The sequence below is a fragment of the Phycodurus eques genome, chromosome 4 (assembly GCF_024500275.1).
Source record: "Phycodurus eques isolate BA_2022a chromosome 4, UOR_Pequ_1.1, whole genome shotgun sequence".
Lineage (NCBI taxonomy): Eukaryota > Metazoa > Chordata > Actinopteri > Syngnathiformes > Syngnathidae > Phycodurus > Phycodurus eques.
In genome coordinates, this window is record NC_084528.1 from 20,329,906 (window position 1) to 20,354,281 (window position 24,376).

At 41.7% G+C, this 24,376-nt stretch overlaps 3 protein-coding genes across 5 annotated transcripts in view; 1 reads left to right on the forward strand and 2 right to left on the reverse strand.

The window, feature by feature from the left end:
* The window catches only part of ttyh1 (tweety family member 1), a 41,876-nt gene extending 38,862 nt beyond the window's left edge, over nucleotides 1–3,014 (reverse strand). Inside the window, exon 1 of the mRNA XM_061674513.1 lies at nucleotides 2,930–3,014. The gene's annotated coding sequence lies outside the window, so the exon portion shown is untranslated. The remainder of the gene's footprint in view (nucleotides 1–2,929) is intronic.
* Nucleotides 176–10,079, reverse strand: leng9 (leukocyte receptor cluster (LRC) member 9). 2 transcript variants are annotated; one of them, XM_061674521.1, is made up of 8 exons: nucleotides 9,978–10,079; nucleotides 9,723–9,849; nucleotides 7,987–8,104; nucleotides 7,180–7,292; nucleotides 6,751–7,101; nucleotides 6,471–6,672; nucleotides 5,811–5,913; nucleotides 177–3,445 (listed from the first exon to the last, which is right to left on the reverse strand). In XM_061674521.1, exons 2-8 carry the CDS (start codon nucleotides 9,826–9,828, stop codon nucleotides 2,813–2,815), a joined length of 1,626 nt encoding a protein of 541 aa, XP_061530505.1. In that variant the 5' UTR covers nucleotides 9,829–9,849; nucleotides 9,978–10,079; the 3' UTR covers nucleotides 177–2,812. The 2 variants fall into 2 exon arrangements, with proteins under 2 accessions (XP_061530504.1, XP_061530505.1); XM_061674520.1 differs by lacking the exon at nucleotides 9,723–9,849 and having other exon boundaries at nucleotides 176–3,445; nucleotides 9,978–10,041.
* Nucleotides 8,781–23,524, forward strand: flcn (folliculin). Of its 2 annotated transcripts, none has more exons than XM_061674517.1 (12): nucleotides 8,781–8,883; nucleotides 10,555–10,758; nucleotides 11,821–11,979; nucleotides 12,092–12,313; nucleotides 13,425–13,591; nucleotides 16,869–16,960; nucleotides 18,660–18,799; nucleotides 18,907–19,020; nucleotides 21,220–21,343; nucleotides 22,303–22,425; nucleotides 22,850–22,952; nucleotides 23,035–23,524. In XM_061674517.1, exons 1-12 carry the CDS (start codon nucleotides 8,785–8,787, stop codon nucleotides 23,240–23,242), a joined length of 1,755 nt encoding a protein of 584 aa, XP_061530501.1. In that variant the 5' UTR covers nucleotides 8,781–8,784; the 3' UTR covers nucleotides 23,243–23,524. The 2 variants fall into 2 exon arrangements, with proteins under 2 accessions (XP_061530501.1, XP_061530503.1); XM_061674519.1 differs by having other exon boundaries at nucleotides 11,821–11,967.
* The last annotated feature ends 852 nt before the right edge of the window (nucleotides 23,525–24,376 follow it).

Consider the following 24,376-nt stretch of genomic DNA (forward strand, 5'->3'; position numbering starts at 1 on the left):
GGCATTGAAAAGGTGGGGAAAGGGGGTGGGAGAAGCGAATATGCCAAAAAAAAAAAAAAAAAATGGAGTGAGAATGGGGGGGGCTGGTTTTCTGTGTCACTGAAAGAGAGTGGGGGAAGGGAGATAATGCGAGCGAGCAAACAGTAGCGAGCCACAGAGCATGCCCACTGACTCATTTGGAGTCTATGTATAGTGTGCAAGTGTGTGTGTCTCCAGGAAGAAGACGGCAAAGACAGAAAATGTTGTTATGTATGCAAGAGTTGCTCCTCATGCTCGACCACAGCACAACCCAATACAGCTCATCAACCACATAAAATACCACCACTCGCATTCACAGCTAAATAATGAACAACCTTGACGATATATTGATTTTAATTGGTCTTGCCCCCCCCACCTCCCAAAAAAAGAATTACACTTGTGGAACATAGTCCATTCAATATTCATCGAAAAGAAATTGTATAAATCCTGGAATGATGAGCCACGCAATACAAGCACTTTGGCTAAGTCATTGATGTAAAATAAACGCAATTTCTTCGCCTCAAACGATTTATGAGCCGCACATAAACATTTATTGCAGGTGCATATACTGTGTCAATACAGTACATTGATTGTACATAGCACCATGAAGTGTATCTCAGAAGCACTATGGTTATGAGAAAGAAAGAAGCATATGAATACTACTGTGCCTAACATGGTCTCCATTAGGGATTTGACATTGCTTTACACCAACAAGCCATCATAGTAAGTAGACCTCCACATTGTAATCCCATACAAGAGCTGTTTACCAAAAGGTATCGCATAGAAAGTGTGCCTAACGGTTGGTCTTCTTTGAAAGTACTGCATGTAATAATGAAGCAGTGTAAATATTGAATAATAAACTCACAGTAAAGTGAGGTGAATATGCCAAATGATCAATATGTAAAATCTCTTTTGATTCCTGCAAGTTCTGATTAAAATTAATACAAATACAAAAATACATACCTAACCCTAACCCTATTTAAAGGTCCATATTTCACAAACCAACTTTTTCTAGTATTTGGGATGTAATATTGGCTCTATGGTGCCTCAGTATACATGTGAAATCCATCCATCCATCCATCCATCCATTTTCTGAGCCGCTTCTCCTCACTAGGGTCGCGGGCGTGCTGGAGCCTATCCCAGCTGTCATCGGGCAGGAGGCGGGGTACACCCTGAACTGGTTGCCAGCCAATCGCAGGGCACATAGAAACAAAAAGCCATTCGCACTCGCAGTCATGCCTACGGGCAATTTAGAGTCTCCAATTAATGCATGTTTTTGGGATGTGGGAGGAAACCGGAGTGCCCGGAGAAAACCCACGCAGGCACGGGGAGAACATGCAAACTCCACCCAGACGGGGCCAGGGATTGAACCCGGGTCCTCAGAACTGTGAGGCTGACGCTCTAACCAGTCGGCCACCGTGCCGCCTACATGTGAAATATTAATTAAAATCATCCACACATTCCTGAGTTCCAGACATTATTCTGCCAGGAGATCCAAAATCTGAAGGAGTTTATCCCACCTAAATAAAATACTTTTCAATGAAAAAAATAATAATTTTGAACGCAAATTCCCTACATAATTTATCTGGTAACCCTGTTTCATCTTCAGATATCTAACAGATTAATCTTTAAAACCCTAGCCTGTCCTGATGCCTAGCATATAGTTTCCTCATGTCCACCCTTTAATAGACTTGTTATTAGACCATTTAAAAGTTTACAACTCATATAAATTATATGCCCCAAAAATGATTGATTCAGGCAATCTGCTCTCTCACATCCCCATGTTCTTGTATCCAGTGATCTGTAAGTTATAAGAACATCCTTATACAAATATTGATCGACCACAACATTACATACTAATGAATTAATGAGATCCAATACAATGGCTGTTTAAATGATTCCACTGCTACAATGATAAAAATACAGTTATGAGAGGAATTCGTTTAAGAATATGGTTATTATTGTGGATGCATTTTACAGTGCACTAAATCATACTGAGAGCTGTTTGTCATCTTTTACGCCCCTAAATCTGAGTAATGCAGTGCAGTAGTCCACCATAAACATAATGCTGAATAATTACCTCAAACTGAGCATGATTATTTTTGTGAAGGCAGACTTTATGATACAGGTCCTGTATCAGATGTTGCTGTGTTGTCCGGGTGAAGCGTCCAGTGAGTGCATGAAGTCACTGCACGTGAGCTATCTATTACACTGGGGAACAATTTGAAAAGAAAATTCTGTTGAGTTAGATTTTTATGCTGATTAAAATAAAATTGGAACGCTGATTCCAAAATTGCAGTCAGTTATTTTCTAGCACTTCATGTTTTTTCTCCACAGCTTACCCTCCAGATAAGCACAATTCCACTGATTAGCTGTAGTAAGACTCTAGAGCTACGTTGCAACTTGTTTGTGCAGTCGCAATTGAGACAGTGCGGTGAGGTGTGTGCAGCTCCCAATAGGTCAGTACTATCAATATCTGCAAACAGGAAGCTCGCATAGTAGGAATTAAGAGGAATTGTAACACATTCTTTGTAAAACATAATAGTGTTAAATAAACACTGCAGTCATGCCTGTTTCCTTCATATTTCATTGACATTAATATTTGAAAGGTTTTATAAAGCAAGCACATATCCGTTAAGTACAGCATTTTTCATATGTTTTAAGAAAACGGGGATCTATAGTTCAAAAACTTGACGTGATGGAGAAAAACTGAGATCAGTTTTGGATTCCACACTCAAAAATTAGTTAAAAACAGCTGTCAGACCTAACTCAACAAATATTTTGTTCCCCAGTGTTATCGAAGCGTTACTGTGCACACAGTCTCGTAAAAATCGTCCACATCGGCACCGTCGATGACGCAAAGGTGCAAGGAGTTCACAGGCAAACGGCCAAAATTTAAACCTTTGCCCACCTTCAGGTCGCCCACGTCATTGAAGATGCGTTCTCCCTCCCTGTCCTTTACTTTGGCCAGGGTGAGATGATAGCGCGGGTTGTAGGAGTTCCTGTGGAGCAAGCCCTTGCTCCTGTAGGCTTCCTGCAGGCCACCATTGAGCTGCTGGAGCGGAAGCTGAGGCTGGGGGCTCAGGTACAGCACCCTGCCGTTGAAATGCTTCAGCTTTACGGGGAAGCTCACGGTCACCGGGGGGTTGCGATCAAAGTGGGCAAAGCGTCGGAGGATCTCCTCTGCGACCTCCACTTCGGCCGGGCCCGGCAGGACCAGGAGGCACAGGGTGACGTGCAGGCTGGCGGAGTCCTGCCAGTGAGGGGCGGATGACGGGAGAAGGGCGCAGATCTCCTCCTGGAGCTGCTGGAAACAGCTGAGGATGGCAGGAGTGTTGGCCCTGAACGTGATGAAGTGTGTGGGTTTCTTTTTAGGGCGATAATGACCGCACCTCTCTTCTCGCTGCTTGAGAGGTGCCGAGAGATTCTAGGACATAAAAATAAAATAATCAAATATCAGCTGGAATTAATAAGAACCCAAGTGAATTTAAATATTGCTCATATACTTCACAAAAATGAATACACCCCTACAGAGACAGGTAGTAATGCACTACATTTACTCAATTACATTCACTTAAGTAACTTTGGAGATAAATAGACCTTGTCAGAGTAGTTTTAACGCAACATACTTTTTACTTTTGAGTATTTTTGTTCAGAAGAAACACGGTACTTTTACGCCGTTACCTTGTGTTACATTCGGTTCACCATCTTTATTTTTATTTATCTATTACTGCTTGTGCAATCTATGTTTTGGTTTGTCAGAAAAACTTTCGCCTTGGAGGCTATCACATAGCTGTTTCACCCATCCAACGGAACTGGTAGTAACCAACGTCTGACTCCATTTGACCAATCCCAGGCAGTCACATGACCTCACACAAAGCCTCCACCGCCTCACACATAAGCTAAGTTTTCAAAGTGACTAATTTCCATGAAACCTGGTAAAAACAACAGAGAAAAAAAAACCAGTGATGTAAATGCTGCCTGCTGTTTATATTTTTGTCTAGTTGACGTTCATGCTTTGATTTAAAACAAATCAAAGATTACTCACCAGTTACTCAACAAGTATTTTGTTTTCACTGAATACTTGAGTAATTATTGGTAGGGATACTTTTTAGTTCAACTTGAGTCATATTACTCTCAATTAACAGTACACTTAAGAACAATTTGTGGCTACTCTACCCACCTCTGTGTACGCCTCTAATATTTCATGGGGCTACACTAAAGAAAATACACTCTGCTACGATCAGTCAGTCTATAGCTTGCGTAACAATAACTAAACACGCAACCATTAATGTCTAAATCGCTGGCAATAAAAAGAAGTACAGCCCTAAGTGCTCATTTGAAGCTCTCACAAACTCAATGCCTTAATGCAGTCCTGGAAAATAATGGTGGCCAAACAAAATATTGACACTCTGGGTACAATTTGGACATTTCCTACTGTGCTTTCTTTATTACGGTTGCGGGTGAGCTGCAGCCTATCCAAGCTGATATTGGGCGAGAGGCGGGATACACCCTGGACTTGTCACCAGCCAATGGAAGGACACATATACTGTCGACAAAACAAGCAGTCTCTCTCACATTCACACCTAAGGGCAATTATAAGTCTTTCAATAACCTAGCATGAATGTTTTTGGAATGTGGGAGGGAGCCAGAGTAAACGAAGAAAACCCACAAAGCACGGGAAAGACATATAAACTCCACACAGGAAAGACGGAGGTGAGATTCAAACCAAGAACCTCTCAACAGTGAGGCAGAAGTGTTAACAAATCGGCAACCATGCTGCCCCTTGAATCATCTTCTTTTCCTTTCAGCTTGTCCCTTTAGGGGTCGCCACAGCGCGTCATCCTTTTCCATGTAAGCCTATCTCCTGCATCCTCCTCTCGAACACCAACTGCCCTCATTTCTTCCCTTACGACATCCATCAACCTTCTCTTTGGTCTTCCTCTAGCTCTCTTGCCTGGCAGCTCCATCCTCATCATCCTTCTACCAATATACACACTATTTCTCCTCTGGACGTGTCCAAACCATCGAAGTCTGCTCTCTCTAACTTTGTCTCCAAAACATCGAACCTTGGCTGTCCCTCTGATGAGCTCATTTCTTAATCACCCTAACCTGCTGCACATCCTTCCCATCTCTATCCCTCTGTCTGGCCAACCTGTATACATCCTCAATGTATGCCTTTCGCCTCTCCTCTGTCCTCTCAGTGTCCCACTTCTTCTTAGCTAACCTTTTTCCTTGTATTATTTCCTGTAGTGTACACCATGGTAAAATAATTTAAACCCTGCCCCTAAACTTCTAGCCTTACTGCCTTTCCACCTGGTCTCCTGGACACACAATATAGCAACCTTTCTCCTAATCATCATGTCAACCAACTCCCGAGACTTTCCTGTCATAGTCCCAACATTCAAAGTCCCCACATTCAGTTCTAGGCTCTGTGCTTTCCTCTTCTCTTTCTGCCGAAGAACCCACTTTCCACCTCTTCTTCTTCTTCGACTTCGACCCTCAGTAGCTGAATTTACACCGGCGCCCTGCAGACGTTGTTGAACTGGGCCACGACCGATCCGGTATGGAATTCTTTGGATGAACGCTCATATTTGTTTGGCAATCACATAAAGGTTATTACACTATCTTAGTGGCACACCCTGACTGGGCTGTTTTTTTTCCTGAAGCACCAGTGTCTCACACACTTATTTGTTCAAGTAGATGACTCACACAGCGATTAATTGGGCACTGCATCTATTAAAGCAGAGGCCATTGTGAGATTGCAAGGCAGTGAACGCTGGTGTACCTACCAAATTGTTCTGGCCTTCAAAACTTTCTTCCCCGTTGGCCAATTTCTCATTGGTGTCTCCGTCTTTTAATCCCAGCCCTACTTTATCTGTCAAGGCCTTCACGCTGAAATGAGAAACAAAACATAGGATAACTCAAGAGAGCCTCTCAGGATTTTCTTAACGTCACAATTTGGAGCAAACCACAGATTACATAACACTATGTTTGACCTCTTGTCTGTTACTCTAAATCTTGATTGTGGAGGCTGTGCTTGGAAATTTGGTTTCGAAACAAGGACTGATTAATGCAGTTCCTCCTCCAGGTAAAACAGAAGCTCACAAACCTGTTCTACATGCCGCACCCCTATAAAATGTTTTGTTTTCAAAACCACTACATTGGAATTTATACTAAATTTAACATCACCTGAAAGGTTGCCTGTGAACAGTCGCATTTATCCAAGTCATTTCAATCACAGGGCATTGAATTAATTGCAACTGGGCTGTTCTGTTTGTTTTAGAAGGTGCATAACATCCACAGTAAAAATGAGTAGCAGTCTTGAGACAATGGGTAAAAATTGAGACGTTTAAGTGAGTGACATAAAGTTGGCACTTTTAGCAAAGAATGTGGGCTGAAGATAACGGCGATGGATGGGATGTGTCATCTATTTTCAATGAAAAACAGACCTATTTGGAGCCTCTTCCACGTCACATGCCGACTCAGAGGTGCAAGCGTTCATCTCACTGTGCTTGTCTTCTTCCAGATGTGTGTTCTCAGCCTGAGTACACTCCATTCTCTGCCCGACAGCGGCAGGTGGCTGCGCTCTTGTTGATTCTGGGTGATCCAAAGTTACTCTCTCTTTTTGCTCTTGGTCGTCAGGCTGTGTTTCTTTTCATAAAAAGGATGGCAATTGGTCAGTCCACTTACTCTTTGTATGTGTAGCAACACAGGGTCCTCCTTGCTTACCTCCTACTTCCTCCTCCCCTCCAAAGGGGGGAGCCAGAGATTGACCGGTGGACCCAAACACCCTGTCAGTCCTGCTGTGCCGGTCCCAGACGCGGTGACTTCTGTAGGTGAAGTACTGGATCCTGTGTCTGGGGAGGGCAATCTCGGTGTAGTCGCAGTCACGTGGGTTAGTGTCCCAGTTGAAGTCAGAGAAGGGGCGCTCCATCACGCCCAAGAAACGGTCCACGTATCCCACTACGAATTGGGACACGTCCACCGAAGAGTCCCAGAGAATCCGAGAGATTACATCATCAGCTGTCCGCATGCGAGACTTTTTGTTGACATCTGGGGGGAGAACAGGGTACCAAGAGACTATTGAGGTTAAGAGAATAACAAAATATATGAATCCTTGTAGGAAACAAATGAATTAAGAATGACCGTTTCCCTCACTTTCTTTAGGCTTAGAGGTTTTGTGCCTATGGTCTTTGTTCTTTTGTTTTTCTTCATCACGTTTTTCCTCCGGGTCGTGAAGAAGAACGTCTGCAGTAGCCATAGCTGGGTCACTGTGAAGGAAAGGAACAAACGCATCATCGTGTAAAGGCATCAGATTAAAAATGTGTGGATATCTGCAAGAAAACAAAGTTTATCAGTTTGAACATTAAATATCTTGTCTTTATAGTGTATTCAACTGACTATACAGTAAGTTGAAAAGGATTTGCAAATCATTGTACTGTATTCTGTTTTTATTTACATTTTACACAGCGCCCTAATTTCATTGGAATTGGGGTTGGTACAAGATATACCTGCAAACTACAACCAATTCTATTCTGCTGCCAGGCAAATTGTAGTAAAGTGGTACCTTGACTTACAAGTTTAATTCATTCCGTGACAGAGCTCATACCTCCCTAAGCTTGTATCTCAAATTATGGGTTGCTGGGCGGATGTTGTGGTGGGCGGCGGCGTAGCTGACAGCCCCTCGTACCTCAAATTTTATGCTTGCAAGACAAAGCAAATAATGAAGAAGAAGAAAAAAAAGAATAATAATACACCTAGCGACAGACAGTAACTCTGAAAACTCTTAAATTGGTGGACTCGTACGTCAAGGTACCTCTGTACTGTGATAAGTTTCCAAATCTCTTTGTATGCCATTTATAAGACTTAAATCACAAGCACAGAGATCAGACACGGCGAAACAAAGCGAGCTTATTTAAGATAACGCAAAAGTTGGGGGGGAGAAGTTACAGTAGAAAATCTTACAGCGAGCTGCTGGTTACTTCACAGATCAGCTGTGTTAACCTGTGAGACATACGACATCTGACACCGAAGTGGCATTTCCCTTCCAGGAAGAACGGGCACACGTCGACTCCTTTCTCATCTGTCAGAGCCATACAAAAAGAGACAGCACTAAGGTCAATGGACGTGTCACTATGTCTGCTGTACATTGATTCTCTCATGGGGGAAAAAAGGAACACAAACAAAGCAGACAACACTAGATGGGAACAGAGGACACAATTTAAATATCCATCCATTTTCTATAGAAAATGTGGGTGGGAGGGAGGGAGGGATGGACGGACTAAGATGAATAAAAATAAGTTAACTGTGTCTATGGTGTAGCTGGACAAAAGTATCAGGACACCATCGTCCAGAGTGAAACTGTTCACTTCGCGAAACCTCCAATGTACATTCCTCTTCTTCCCAAAATTGTGCAACTGCATCTTTATCGGCATTTAACTTTAGAGGTCCTACTGTGGTTAAGCATTCATATTCTCCGTAATGCACACTCCCCTCCAAAAGTATTGGAACTGTGAGAACAATTCCTTTATTTTTGCAGAAGACCGAAAACATTTGGGTTTGAAAACAAAAGTTGAATATGTCAGAAGAGTCTTTTGGCCTTGGATATTGTTGCTAATGTCACTAACAATTGTTTTAGAGTCTTTCTTTCCAGCTCTCAAAATGTTTCTGTCGCCAACTGCTGTTTCCCTTGATACATCCGTGTTCTTTTTTTTTTTTTTTTTTTTTTACCCTTTCAGGACATTCCAAATGGTTGTACTGGCTATGACCAATGTTTATTCCATGGCTCTGATTGAATTTCCATCTTCTCTCAGCTTCGGGATTGCTTGTTTCTTCACCCATAGACAGCTCTCAGATTTTCATGTAAGTTATACCTCTAACTAGTATTGATGTAGTCTTCACAGGGAAAACCCAAATCAAATGGCTAGATTCAAACAAAATTTGCTAGTTTTGTATCAGATCCAGATTTGAATACTTTGAAATAAAAGCTGAAAAGTAGATTTCTTGTCTAAAGATGATGTCAAAAATTAAAAGAATTAGCCTCACTATTCTTTTACTATTAGCATGGGGGGTATAATGTCTGGTGTAAGATGTCATTGACGTCAGTATCAGAGAGATTGGAGGTGTCTGTCTGTAAACAATTGCATAGCGTAAAAGTCTGGGAATGCAACTTCCAGATTAAGTGAACATGACACACAACTCACCTCAATTCACAAAAAGGTGAAAGGTTCACATAGTCAGGCTATGATACACTGTACTTTTGAGTTATTCTGCCTGAAATGAGGAGCTATCTTGTGTGTGTGTGTGTTTTTTTTTAAAATGTAAACCCAGTTAGATAAGCAGATACTGACACATTCATGTGAGAACAACACACGAGGCTCTTGAGTCACACATTTCCAGGCAGCTGTTTTTCTTCTCAAAAGAAGGAAACGACTTTGCGAACATTTCCCCCCGTTGTGCAAAGTTAGCAAAACCAGTATTTTATACAATTTATAGTAAAATTTCAGTTTTAATTTTGTTCTCAAGTACATTTCAGAGTTTGTACTTTAATAACTGAATCAGTTACACATCTATCAGAGTACTGTATTTTATTTTTTATTTTTCAAACGTATCTGTAGTCCTACTTAAATACTCGAGTGAGTACTTAATTGTCACAGCTCAAGAATACCCCCCAAAACAAATCAAGTCTGTTATCGCTCTACCTGTTTTGACATCTTCTGGGTGAGCTGGACCTTCTGCTCTGCTTGTGTCTATTTGGACAGCAGCATTCTCTGTGCTTGAGGACACCCCAGAGCATTCCGACGCCATGCTGTCGATTTAAAGGCAAGCCTGAGTAAAATACCGAGACACAGGCTTCAACTTTGTTTTGTTCGACTGTGGCTGGCGCGTACGTGGCGTGAAAGGATGGCGTGGTTAATTTTAAAGACAAAGAAAATATGTTCTCGCTGCATACTCACCTACGTAGCAGCTTCGCCTCAACTCACCCTTTGACCCCAAGTTTGTCATATCATGAGGGATTATGGGTAATGTAGTACTCGTTTGTTTTCGCCGGAAAAGATGCGCTGCAGACGTGGTGTAAAGGTCATAATACAAACAAATAAACATATTAGTACATTCTAGTTCGACATGAAAAGATATAAATGTGTAGAAGTCTTTAAATTGCGGGGGGGGGGGTGGAAAACCGCAACCTGAGCTCGAGCGCGTGACTCTGTCTCACTCACATGACGTCATGCTAGCTCAAGCAAAACAGTGCGGATGTAAACACAATAGAATGTAGCATATGTGCAAGCAATAAGACATTTTATTGTTGGTTTAACCGACTCAAAATGCTGATTATTAAGCGACATATCTTGGGGACACGGCGAATGATGGATGTATTTCTATAAAGTGAGTGAAGCGTGAACTTCTGTCCGTGTAAGGTGGGTGAAGCGAGCTGTCAGTATCGGCGATAACAACCGTGTATCACCCCATATGCTAATATTACTTTTGAAACAATGATGTTTAACTTGTAATTCGAACTCCCTCTCCATTTAGATGAACGCTTTGGTGGCTCTCTGTCATTTCTGTGAGCTCCATGGGCCGAGGACACTGTTCTGCACCGAGGCTTTGCACCCTCCGTCCCCGTCCTCCCAGGCAGGCGTCGCAGTGCCCGGCGGGGACAGAGATGTTGACCGGGACGGTGAGGGACTCACCATGAGGGCCAACAACTCGGCCACACAGAGGGGAGAAATGTGTGAGGTGAGCTCAGTCAGGGCTGAGGGACAGCTCTCCATGAATACGTCACACAACTATTGCAACTTCTGGGATAAATTGAGTAAATTATTGTAGTTTTAAAAGGGTCATAATATGAAATTATGGAATTGAGATTTTAATGTTTGTATACAAATATTTGCAGTGGTGGTTCATATATTTGGTACCTGGGCCTTCAGTAGGGACTTGCGTGACTTAATCCACCTCTTAATACCACCACTATCATTCGGACATAAATAGAAACCCAAGTCACATCCAGAAGAGTAATACTTGTCGACTAAGACTCCGCACATCAAGCAAGGCCACTGAACAGTCGCGCAGTGTGTCGGGTTCTGCCCCTAGTTTACGTGAGTGGTTGACTATCGGCCACTAGTTTTGCTGCGATTCGAAATTTGAATCACGGGTAAAAGGCATTTAAATGTTGCAGATGTAACGGCCTATCAAAAATTCCACTTCGTATCACATGAGCTTTCACAACAAAAATCATGTGTCCTGGTATGAAGCAACATCCAGCTGGTCAGTCCAAGCCATACAAATAAAGTATAAACATTATGTATTTATTGTTTACCAATAATACTTCACTGTATTTACCTGTGGCTAAAAAGCAAAGGATGGAGAGTCTTGTACACTGTCCAAAAGTACAGTATATGTAGATGTAAATGGTCCATTTCGGCCACGTCCCTCAGTGTGTTGTGGGCCTAAGTTTAAAGGACACTCACCTGATTTTAAAATGCCAGTGGGAAGCTTTTTGTGAATCAGAAATCAGTAATTACCATTACAAAGATTGTGTAATATTACCAAAATGTTGTTAGTAAGGTGTTACATTACTGCGTAACAGCAAAAAATGAGTGTATGTTACTTTCACAAGGCTGATGCGAGCACTGCTCTTTCATTGACTGCCAACCAGTCCAGGTTGTAGTCCGCCTTTCACCCAAAGTCAGCTGGCATAAGCTCCACCTCAGCACCCTAAGTGGTATCGAAAATGGATGGTAATGGATGATACTGCCCCTGTTCTAGCATGTGTCTCACAGTTTTCCTGTTGTCTGACAGGGGTGTCGCTCCCTCCCTGCATCCCACCCAGGCTTCATGAGCATCGACAACGAGACGGGCATTCGTTTTGTAAGCCACCAGCATCCCAGAGAGCCGCAGCTCTTTAGCGTCGTGCGCCAGGCTTGCGTACGCAGCCTCAGCTGTGAGGTAACTGGTGACGTATGTCTACCTGTATGTGTGTGTGAGTCACACATCTCATGCACCACTACATTGAAATTTCACCTTTGCGTATCCTCATTCCCTCTCATATGCATCCTGATTTGTTTGCAAGGTGTGCCCCGGGCGCGAAGGACCAATTTTCTTTGGGGACGAGCAACACGGTTTTGTGTTCTCGCATACCTTCTTCATCAAGGATAGTCTCGCCAGAGGCTTCCAGCGCTGGTACAGCATCGTCATGGTGGCGATGGACAGGATCTACCTCATTAACTCCTGGCCTTTTCTGTTACGCCATCTCCGACTGACCATACAGAGTCTGCAAAGCACCGCCTTGAAGGTTGGCTTGTGTTTGCTCGCTCCAGCTTTTAAAATGCCATATTTTCACAAATAGTTGGTCACCAAAGCTTGGAATAAAAATAGCTGCAAGCTTTCGTTCTCATCAGCGGCTCGTTAAAGGTGTCATATTTTACCAAGCCACCTTTTTCTAATATTTGGGATGAACCAAACCAAGGTGTTTTTTTGTTTTTTTTTTATGAAATTGACACTTTCATACTAAGTCCATCTTATAAAGTCACTCTATGGAGTTCTAAATAGCCAAAATATGGGACCTTTAAATAGGCAAGGAATAAGAAGTGGAAAAATTTTGCTTACACGGCCGACAGTCCGGGCCAACCAAAAAACACTACAAACTAAAATGTGATAATGAAATCCCTAATATTAAATAATGTTACATGTACAGTGATACTTTACCTTACGAGTACCAAACAGTGGTACCTTGACTTACGTGTTTAGTTTGTTCCTTAACTGAGCTAGTAACTCAATATACTTGTATATCAAATAAATTTTCTCCATTGAAAGTAATTGAAATGTCATTAATCCATTCCAGTTCTCTAAAAATCTGCGTGTTGAGTCTGTGTGTCTTTAAGGGGCGTGGCCTAGTGAGTGACATCAGAAGCTGAAGTCGTCTGCATGTGTGCATCTGTGCGTGAGTGGTGGCCTACAGCAGATCCTTGCGAATGTTCTCATTTTGTATTTGTTTGTTTGACCATTCCATAAACAGCTGAAAGTGCATCAGCAACAGCTTCTAATTAAAACAAACCCGTAAGATGGGGCACTCGGAAATCAAGGCAGCATTGTATATGGCAGCTTCGGCGTCATCATCACAGTGACATTACTGAGAAACAAGAAAACGTAAAACTGCCGCTGTCCAGTGGGCTACCTGGAAACCGAAAGACAGTAACCAATAAATTAAGAAAGAATATAGATTAATAAGAAACTATTCACACTTTCACCTGTTTTTACTACTATTTTTTTCCTGATAGGAAAAGGGAGGCGTTCATTTGTTTTACGTGTACGGTGCACCTGGCCACTATTTGAGGAGCAACAATATTGTAATTCCAAAGGCAATCAAATGACTTGCCTATTATGTCTCCAACCTACTCCATTAGGTGTTTGACAACGAGCATGGCGTTTGCCCCCAGCGAGCAGTGAGGATGAACAGCGTGTTCTCACCTGCTGTGTTCCCGCACCAGAGGAGTGGAAATGCAGCCCGCTCCCTAACGTCTCTCACGCAACATCCCAATCTCTGGGCCACCCTGCACTCCTCCTTCAGCTGGTCAGTCAGCTATGCACATATAGCAAGGCCTAATTTGCTGGCTGAAACACCAGCAGAAGCACTAACTTACAGTATATTTACAAACTAAATTATTATATTACTTCCCTAAAATTATATTAATTTATTCTCAACAGTCTATTCTCTTTATTTCGTAGTGTTTCTTTTGACAGCACTGTTTCTAGTAAATGTGTGTTGATGTTAGATATTTTGTCCAATCAGATTTCGCCTCCATGTGTTGCCATGTCAATCTAATGCTGGCTGATGTAACTTAAACTATTATGAATGGGACTATTATGAATCTTTAAACAATCAGATGTCAAACTCATCCTACTGCCCACACCTCAATGACGTCAAACTTTTTTGCCATTTTAGCCAATCCAAAGCTACAGGTATGTCCAAAAAGGGAACAACAGTGATCAAGGATCTAATATTCCCAGTTTATTCAGTTATCATTGCCAGAGCTGCCAAATGTTACGGAATGTCCGTATCTTGTTCCGGAAATCACTGAACATTGACTCGTTACGACCGTAACACTAATTGTTAGGGATATTGGACAAAAAAAAATTCCACATTGAACAGCTGCTTGGTCCACACGATTACACCCCGGCTGCCAAGCCGCGGAGGCGAAAGTCTTCTTTGGTTCCGGGGTCAACGCATTGCAAATCACTGATCATCGGCTCCATTGTAGCGAATAAGCTACACTTCTTACCATGCTTCTTACAAGTGTTAAGAAGGGAGGACGAGGAGTGACTGCGGTCAAGCCAGCCTCCACTCGTAAAGTAGCAGTCAAGCCAGCCGCCCCTAATTTTGTTCATGCTAGGCATTACGGTAATAGGTCGCCAATTCGCGGCAAAAGCCACCTTCAAAATAAAAGCTTCCCAATAACACGGACGTCAATGCTCTTCAGTTAAGGACTGCAACCAGCAAAGTTAATTTCAATCTTGAGATGCATTAAAAAATATAGTTTATTTGATATCTTATGAAAAATAAATGGTAAATAGACTGCACTTATATAGCACTTTATCGACATCATCACAGTGTCCAAATCGCTTTACAAAGCCTCACATTCACACACACATTTATAAACCAAAGGGCGACTGCTGCCATGCAAGGCAATGCCAGGCCCACTTGGAGCAAATTGGGGTTCAGTGTCTTGCCCAAGGACACTTCCACATGCGGACAGTCGTAGCAAGGATCCGAACCTGTTCTACCTACTGAGCCAAAGCCACCCTAAAATAATCCCATTGGTATCGCAAAACAAATCCAGATCTGTGTGACAGACCACCAAGGACTCCACTAAAAGAGGTTTGATGAAGATCTGATATTGTATTTCAAAATAAAAGTCTCTGAAAACTGCATATTTTGCTGTCATTACCCCTGACTGAAAAAATCTGTTAAAAGAAATCTATGAGCTATCGCAACACCGGTCCAGTACTGGGGGACACTACACCACCTCATGTCTCCAACAAAAGTGGTCCCACCCAAATCCGATGTGACATTTCAAAATAAAAGTTACTGAAATTGGTATATTTAACTGTCACTACCACTGATTTAAAACATTCATTAAAAAAATCCATGAGATTTTGCAACACCACTCCAGTACTGGGGGACACTACACCACCTCATGTCTCCAACATCAGTGGTCCCACCCAAATCTGATGTGGCATTTCAAAATAAAAGTCCCCTTAAATTTGTATATTTCACTGTCATTACAACGGATTTCAAAAATTCATAAAAAAGAAATCTATGAGATATCGCAACACCAGTCCAGTACTGGGGGACACTACACCACCTCAGGTCTACAACAAAAGAGGTCCCATCCAAAGCTGATGTGTCATTTCAAAATAAAAGTCCCCTCAACTCTGCATATTTCACTGTCACTACCACTGATTTAAAATATTCATTAAAAAGAATCTGAGAGATATCAGGACACCAGTCCAGTTCTGGGGGACACTGCACCACCCCAGGTTGACAACAAAACAGGTCCCATCCAAATCTGATGTGGCATTTCAAAATAAAAGTCCCCTGAAATTGGTATATTTCACTGTCATGACCACGGATTTAAAAAATTCATTAACAAAAATCTATGAGATATCGCAACACCAGTCCAGTTCTGGAGGACACTACAACTCCCCAGGTCTCCAACACAAGAGGTCCCATCCAAATCAGATGTGGCAAGATAAAGCTCAATGATCGTAAAAAACGGGATGCGGTGGTATCGGAATACAAGATTTTATTGCAGTAGTCTGAAATTACAAATTTGTTTTGTAGTCTGATCCGGGCGTTACGTGTTGCCTGTCCCACACCGCCGACATGTTTTTTTTTTTTAATAACTTCATTGGCCGTCAGATATTTACAGTACTACATCAAAAGACACGCGACAAGGCTAAAAGTAAACTAGCTTTTGGATTCAAATATACTGTGCACGCGGCGACGCAGAGTTAATGTCTTTTGCAGAGCCGATCAATGGCGAATTATGACATTAAAGCCGATCATCATAAAATGCTAAATATCGTCCGATACCGATCAGCCCGATCAAATCGGTGTAAAGTCCAGTTATTACTCTGCTTGCAAAATAGTGCGCTGAGTTTTAATTTTGACGTTTTTGACATCTGATTAATCTGCTTTAATAAAGTTTTTTTTTAAAAAAACAATTCTACCAGCGTTGAAAACAGAATTGGCCAAGGTGAATTAATCCATAGACAGATATTTTTGATGATGGAATGTCAAAGTCTCATATACTGGTACTTTGATTCAGGCTGTAGCTGCATCCACCATTACAAGTTTGATGTAATAAAAACATTAAAATGAAAAATATTGAAACTATATTTATTAACAATTGTGATTATGACTGTCACACAGAAATGTTCTTGACAACATTTTCAAAATATGGAAATTCAGACAATTGTTCTGAAAATAAATTTTTATAGGTTGGCAGTTCTGCATTGCATATTATTTGCCATAAAATGCAACTTTGTTATTGTAATAGTACTATTTAATATTAATACTAATATTAAAGAATCCAAAGTGTCAACTATTAGTTAAGTAGAGTTAATCCTCAATATCACACTTGAGTAAAGGGTTAATAAAATCAGCTCTTATAAAGAGATGACCGTACACGCAGCACATTTTCAGTGACGATAAATGGTATTTTTATTTTGTTGAATAACCAAAATAACATTTCTAAAAAGACGCGTCATGTCACCATAATTGTCGTCCCATGACAGTGCTGTGACTAATTGTTAATCGTTAAACTTGTGGTTTTCTTGCTTTCCAGGCTCCTGAAGGCCTGCGGGAGTCGTCTGACAGAGAAGCTGCTGGAAGGAGCCCCCACTGAGGACACACTGGTGCTCATTGAGAGGCAGACAGGTGCCAAATGTCAAGGAATCAACGTATTTTGCAATCAATCGGAATTCAGATTAGTTTTTGGATATACAGTAGATGAGCATGCAAATGACTGCACATTATGGCAAGGCCAAAGGCGCACCAATGACTGTCTTACAAGTACTGTTTTTTTTCCACTACTCGTGCCACTTTTGGCTTGATTGTACATAATTAAATGTTACTAGTAAACTACAGCGCTTCACTACTAGGCCCAACTAGTAGGTATGTGTCACACACTAGCAGCCTCCTTATCGAGGATATCGCTAACTGCAGTGTGAGCGTCTACGTGTGAGTTGGGGTCTATGGTAGCTTACTGGTAGGACAGCTACATTTTACTAGAGAGGCAAAACTGTGCACTAGTTGACATCTGCACGATACTACTACTACTCGTGAGGTGCTAGATGTTCATTCATTCATTCATTTTCCGTACCGCTTATCATCGCTAGGGTCCTGGGCGTGCTGGTGCCTATCCCAGCTATCTTCGGGCGAGAGGCGGGGTACACCCTGAACTGGTAGTTAGCCAATCGCAGGGCACATATAAACAAACAACCATTCACACTCACATTCACACCTATGAGCAATTTAGAGTCGTCAATCAACCTACCACACATGTTTTTGGGATGTGGGAGGAAAACGGACTACCCGGAGAAAACCCACGCAGGCACAGGGAGAACGTGCAAACTCCACACAGGCGAGGTCGCATTTGAACCGGGTCCTCAGAACTGTGAGGCGGATGTGCTAACCTGTCAACCACTGTGCCACGTTCCAGATGTTAACCACTAGAATTTTATAATGTCGCTAGTACTACAAGGAGCACAGTTGTCAACTAGTGCAAAGTTTGCCTAACTAGTAACATACAGTTGTCCTACTAGTATGCCACCTACTAGTGAGGACAGTTGCTAGTACATGGACCTTAAACTGGATTTCAAGAATATCGAATAAATGCTCAAACGGCTTGCCATGAAGCCATTTGAGCATTTATTCACAGCACACTACTTTTCCTTCATAATTCAGCCATTAGTAGAATATCAAATATCCGCTTTCCCTCTATCCACTTTCTGGCAGGCTGTTTTCAAGCCGTATTGAGGCTAAATACATGTATATCATTTATACAAATGTGAATTATGTAAACACGAAGGAAGCGTAACCCTGACATCTCGCCTATCAAAAAAGACATTGTAGACGTTTAAAGTTCCTACGCTTGCTTTGTCACTGCCCCCTTTGCCATTCACTCGACCTGGGAGGAAGTGCTTAGACCCGTTTTGGCGACTGCGGAAGTGGGTTACGCGTATACCAGATTGTCTTCCAAGTAAGGATATCGAGGATCAAGAGTAAATGCTCAAACGGCTTGCTACAAACTCATGTGAGCATTTATTCTTAAGCATTTATTCGCAACTCACGAGTAGGATATGGAATAAATGTTAAAACATGCTTTCTCACAAGCTGCTTGAGCATTTATTCGATATCTTACTTGTGTGCCAAATTATCTCGAGTAAGGAAAAAGAGCATACAAGTGCATGAACCTTAAGATGGATATCCAGTATATTGAATAAATGTTCAACCGGCTTCCCATGACACACTTTATAAACTTTGATACATTTCACCCAGTCTTTGTATTTACTGCGAAATATCCCCTCTGTCATAATAACACATTCTAAATCTCTGTTTTATCTGCTTTCACAAGAACAAGAGGAGGAAATGAGCTGCTGGGAAGGAGCCGAAGGAGGCATTTCCAAGCCACGGGGCCATCAGTTGGACAGCGAATTAGGTCACGACGATGGGTCGCCTGGTCCCAGGTTTAGGTCACTGAGGCATTTGAGACAGGTAGATGAATAAGAAATTTAAAAAGTAGGGTCATGTTTGCATAGACTACCACATGACTCTTAGCCATGAGCTTTTGTGAGTCATCGTCTGGTTTGTCGTACGTGCAGGTGCTTGGGGCTGCTGAGTTCCGGCAGGTGGCGTGGCATGTGCTCATGGGAAATCAGGTCATATGGAGAGGCGTCGACTCCAAGCTCATCCAGTCTGCTTTTACCGTACTCAAGGTACAACTGCCGAGCAAGTCAAATTCCCCTAAAGGTCATACCATTGTGGCAGCGGTACTTTCTTTTAGGAGTTTAATTTGTTCCTAATTACTTGTATATCAGATCAGTTTTAAATCTGTATTGAAATCCCATTCATCCTTTCCAACGCCCCCCCTCGCAAAAAAGCACCATAATTGCACTATTGTATAGGTGCAACAATTAACCGCTTAATCAACAGCTAATCGATTGTCAAATTAACGATTTTGATAATCGATTAATCGTTCCGAGAGCTTTTCAAAAGAAAAATTCCAAGGACGTCCCTTGGAAATTTTCGTGGCTCAAACACCTTTTTGACAAAAGGGACATTTCACTCATTTTCATGTTATTAAACGTGAAAATAAATGTTTATTTCGATTATCTGTGGAACTTGATGCCAGTTAATGCAGAGAAAAAAAATATTTTAAAAAACTCATAGCTTTTTGATATCAGGAGAAATTGTCACAGCTGCGTCCAACACACAAATATTTGGATCCCAAAATAACACAACAGAAGGAGCAGGTTTACAAATTTTATTAAACAAAAGGAGCACGCTGACGTGAAAAAAAACGACCATTAACAGGAAGTGACGTAACAGATGCCAACGTGAAAGCAATCTAACAAACAGGTACTAAATAAGGAAGGTGGACGGAGAGCCAAGGCAGGAAAACAACGGCAACAAGCAATGTATAATTTTATCTCCCATGCCTAAATGCACTGCTGATCAGGAATCACCGGCAAACACAAAGGAAAATTCCACACAGGAAACAAGGAAACAAATCAGGATATGACAAATAAAGCTAATCCCGGAAGGAGAAAAAAAACAAAAATCAAAACTTGTTTTGAATATTGTCATTTGCTTTTTTTAATAAGCGAAAGAGGAAAAAAACATTAAAATCGGATATTGGATTTTGTGGGGGAAAAAAATATGATTTCATTTTAAAGACTTATCGCCCAGCCCTATTATGCAGCGGTTAATTTCTTTTTACACTCGTATGACAGGTGTGTTAAAACATTACTTTAAACACTTTGCATTTCGACATTATTTTAATTGCATTATTTCCAATGGAGAAATTTGTTTTTTCAAATACGAAAGAGATAGTAAATGTAACTGATGTTGGTTGTAACATTTTATTAAAACTTACAACTAACCCCCGAAGATGATGACTGACAGACAAGACTGCATTTGTTAAGAAATGTGTTTTTAATTCCTGCCTGTAGCTATAAGATTATTATTATTATTTGGTAACCGTTCCGCACCCTTATGTCTTCCTTGCCTCTACTTGTGTCACTGACTTGCTCCTGCCTGAGACAGAGACAAGCCAGAGCACGCAGCTGTTATAGCACATTATTATTATTATTTTCTTTTTTCTCAGTAAAGTACACGCAACATTGGCTTGGATTTACAACTTTAAATGGACATTGGTGACACATACATCGGAATAGGAGAGAAATGAATTTGCACCTGTGCTTTCTCCTATGACTTATTCAGTGAGTTTGAGGATTGAAATTAAAAGTCACACAACACAATCACACTTCCAGTATGTTCTTCCTGAGTCACTTGACTTTCCGTGGTTCTCTATTACCTCTTATGAGTGTTGTTGGCTCATTGGGTGCTTTTGATATGAGTAGATGTTTACTAATTCACATTTCTGTGATGTTTTTCTTCCACTTGATTTTTTTTTAAGTTGCATAGTGATAAGAGGTGTTGCCACGTGTGACTTGCCTTATGAGAGATGATGTTTAACCTTGCTTATTGCAGCCTCTGGAGCACATAAGAGGAAAAGTGATTAAGTAGATGGGAGAATTTGGGAAGGGCAAATATTACAGTGAACGGCCACATTTTACCGTTGGTCCACCCAGAGGGCGTATCTGGCATAAAGGTGCGTAAATGAGACTTAAGTGGATGGAAGAATCCCTGCAACCAGAAAAATGTGTAGCTGCGCGACTTTTCTTACAAAGGAGAATACGGCCCAAGAGCATATTTGTACATGGACAGTATCTGGATGTAAATGATCAAATGGTTTTATGGAAACTCGTTCTACCAGAGCATTGAATTCTCATACTAGTGCGAACAAAGAGGATAATAGTACATGGACCTTAAGATGGATATAAAGGATAGCGAATAAAAGATCAAACAGTGTTGCATACAAATGGTCTGTCTATGTCTGTTTCTCCCATCAGTCGTTGCTCCCGGTAGGCTGTGTGCGTTCAGTTCCCTACAGCGCTCACTATGAAGAAGCCTACAAGTGCAACTTCTTGGGTCTGAGCCCAGATGTGGCCATTCCAGCCCATGTCATCTCTTCAGGTAAAAGACAATCACTGTAGTTAGTCATATATGTCCACAGGTCAGTAGTGGGCCATTATTTGCCAGCTCGTAAGTGACTTACATTTACATCCTAAATTTGAATATTTGTTATCGTTTCTCTTGGCTGTCCTATACACAGACTAGTCGACTTGTTGCTTTTTCTACTTCACAATGAAGTAGAAAAAGAGCTTGACATCAACAAGTCGGCAATCATGGGTTTTAGGCTTGAAGCGGAGGCACAGCGCTTGTAGCAACAGCTGAGTACGCAGAATGAAATTAATCCGTCACCATCCATCTGTACCGCTTATCCTCACTAGGGTGGCGGGCGTGCTGGAGCCTATCCCAACTATCTTCGGGCAAGAGGCGGGGTACACCCTGAACCGGTCGCCAGCCAATCACAGGGCACATATAAACAAACAACCATTCACACTCACATTCACACCTACAGGCAATTTAGAGTCTTGAATTAATCTACCATGCATGTTTTTGGGATGTGGGAGGAAAACGGACTACCCGGAGAAAACCCACGCAGGCACGGGGAGAACGTGCAAACTCCACACAGGCGAGGTCGCATTTGAACCGGGTCCTCAGAACTGTGAGGCGGATGTGCTAACCTATCTTCCGCCAAATCCGTCACCATAATTGATTTAATCTGGGCTCGGGCAGGATGTCAACCGCATATTCCCACCATGGAGAACCCGCTGCTGTGGTGGGCCCACAAAGAGGGGTGGTTTCCCCATTTGACCAAGTTGTACAAATGCTACCTGGCTGTCTCAGCGACAGTCACATCGAACGAGATAATTATATTACTTTACCGATCAAAACTTGTGATGTGATATTGGTTGTATTATAGGTGGAATAAGTAAGGTAAGTCCCCACTGAAGGCCGAGGTACCAAATGCACAGCCCACCACTGGCACAAGTTTAATGAAAAGCCTTCCTTGTGTTTCATTCCTGTAGAGTTTTCAGTGCTGGTGGACGTCACCTCAGAGCCTGGCTGTCAAAGCCTGTCGACAGAAGACAATATCTGTTCGCTTTATCAGTTAAATATGAGCAGTGCAAACACACAGCCCACAGACAGAGGTGAGCATACCGTGTTGTGACAATAATAGACTGGGTCAGGTGTCACTTGCACTCACAGCTGCGGCGACTTGCACATTCCTTAGCAATACACAGACCAACATCAAAATGTGCTTCTTTGTTTTCCACAATTATGGAATAATATCAAAATTAACCACCTCAATAATACTATTTTCACCTATTGCAGGTGGGTTTGGAACACATGTGATAAACTGGTGCTCACGGATTAGTGTATTTTATTTATATAATACAAATAAAATTATGCATATACTTCTGAAATATTTTTAAATAAATAAAATAACACTGAAATATAAATACGGTACAATTTCAAACATAATTACATTTAAAACATCAATCCATGTTGAACCCCAACATTTCTTAAAATTCCGAAAACTACCATGTGACGATCCCTGTTTTTCTCATTTAGGTCCGACATTACTGAACAAACTGGAGGTGGCGCTGTCCAACGAGAACTTGTCTGTGGATGTGGTGTCTCACTGTCTGCTGTGTTTGAAGGAGGAGTGGATGAAGTGAGACACCCCAACTTTTTTGACTCTCCGTTCAAATGTGCCATCCCTCAACTCATACGCCTTGTTCTCACTTCCTTTTCAGCAAGGTCAAAGTGCTCTTTAAATTCTCCAAAGTGGACGGGAGAGGCAGGGAGGACACCCACAAGGTTCTGGCCCTGCTCGGCACCACGGGGCCCGGCGAGGAGGACAACGTGCGGCTGCTCAAGTTCTGGATGACGGGACTTAGCAAAACCTACAAGAGCCATCTGATGAGCGCCGTCCGGGGAGGGGAGAGGAGCCCCAGCCAGTGAAAAAGACTGAAAGACTCAAAGAAGTATTGTCCTGGAGAAAGGAAAGTGAAAGCAAGAATTCTTTCATGGCCTGATGTGTTAGCTGTTTGCCTCTTTTACTGGAAATGAATGAAGGGCCCCCCTGGGTTTTTCCCCTAAGTAATGAGAATTATCTTTGATTATTGTCCTACTGAGATTAGACTTCTGTATTTTTGTATTGGAATTGTACTAATATGTCAGTTTTTATTTATTACAAAATGCTTGTTTACTGCTTTGGTAATAAAATGATTGAATTGACTTGAATGACATTAATCCATCGATTTTCTATAGCGCTTGTCTTTGTTAGGATCATGGGTGAGCTGGAGCCTATCCCAACTGAGTTTCGGGCAACACCCTGAACTGGTTGCTAGCCAATCGCAGGGCACATATAGACAAACAAGGACTCACACTCACGTTGTGGACAATTTAGAGTCTTCAATGAACCTAGCATGCATGTTTTTGGAATGTGGGCTTGACTGGAATGTGAAAAGACTGATACCCTATCGTCACACTTTGTGCACAGCAGATATGACATCTGTAAAGCTGAAGTTTGAAGAGAATGTGCTGATATAAAGCTGCAAAACATTCAACATAAAAAAATCACTAAGATATCTTTCTATTGATAACTAGGCCTGCAATTTACGATTATTTTAATCAATTTATCTGACAATTATTTTTTCAATTAATCAATCCATAAATCAAATTTTTTTTAAAAATTTCCATTCCTTAATTTATTCAAAAACAGGACATCATTTCATTATTATTGACTGCAGAAAATGTACAAATTTCAAAAAATAAAGAATTAAAAGTGCTCTTTAAAAAAAATTTAATAAAAGAGAGGCGAAGAACACCCTCTACTATTCGCCAGTCAATCGCAGGGCAGTAGACAAACAACCATTCAGACTCACATCCATCCATCCATTTTCTGAGCCGCTTCGCGGGCGTGCTGGAGCCTATCCCAGCTGTCATCGGGCAGGAGGCGGGGTACACCCTGAACTGGTTGCCAGCCAATCGCAGGGCACGTACAAACAAACAACCATTCGCACTCACAGTCATGCCTACGGGCAATTTAGAGTCTCCAATGCATGCATGTTTTTTGGGATGTGGGAGGAAACC

Excerpts from the sequence above, each read along its gene's own strand:
- leng9 (XM_061674521.1), bottom strand. The coding sequence starts at position 9,828 with ATGGCGTCGGAATGCTCTGGGGTGTCCTCAAGCACAGAGAATGCTGCT. Across the intron at positions 7,293-7,986 it reads GAAGTAACCAGCAGCTCGCT|TGACCCAGCTATGGCTACTG; the intron begins GTAAGATTTTCT and ends TTTCCTTCACAG. Across the intron at positions 7,102-7,179 it reads AACCTCTAAGCCTAAAGAAA|TCTCTTGGTACCCTGTTCTC; the intron begins GTGAGGGAAACG and ends TAACCTCAATAG.
- flcn (XM_061674517.1), top strand. The coding sequence starts at position 8,785 with ATGACCAATGTTTATTCCATGGCTCTGATTGAATTTCCATCTTCTCTC. Across the intron at positions 18,800-18,906 it reads CACTGAGGCATTTGAGACAG|GTGCTTGGGGCTGCTGAGTT; the intron begins GTAGATGAATAA and ends TCGTACGTGCAG. Across the intron at positions 22,953-23,034 it reads TTGAAGGAGGAGTGGATGAA|CAAGGTCAAAGTGCTCTTTA; the intron begins GTGAGACACCCC and ends CTTCCTTTTCAG.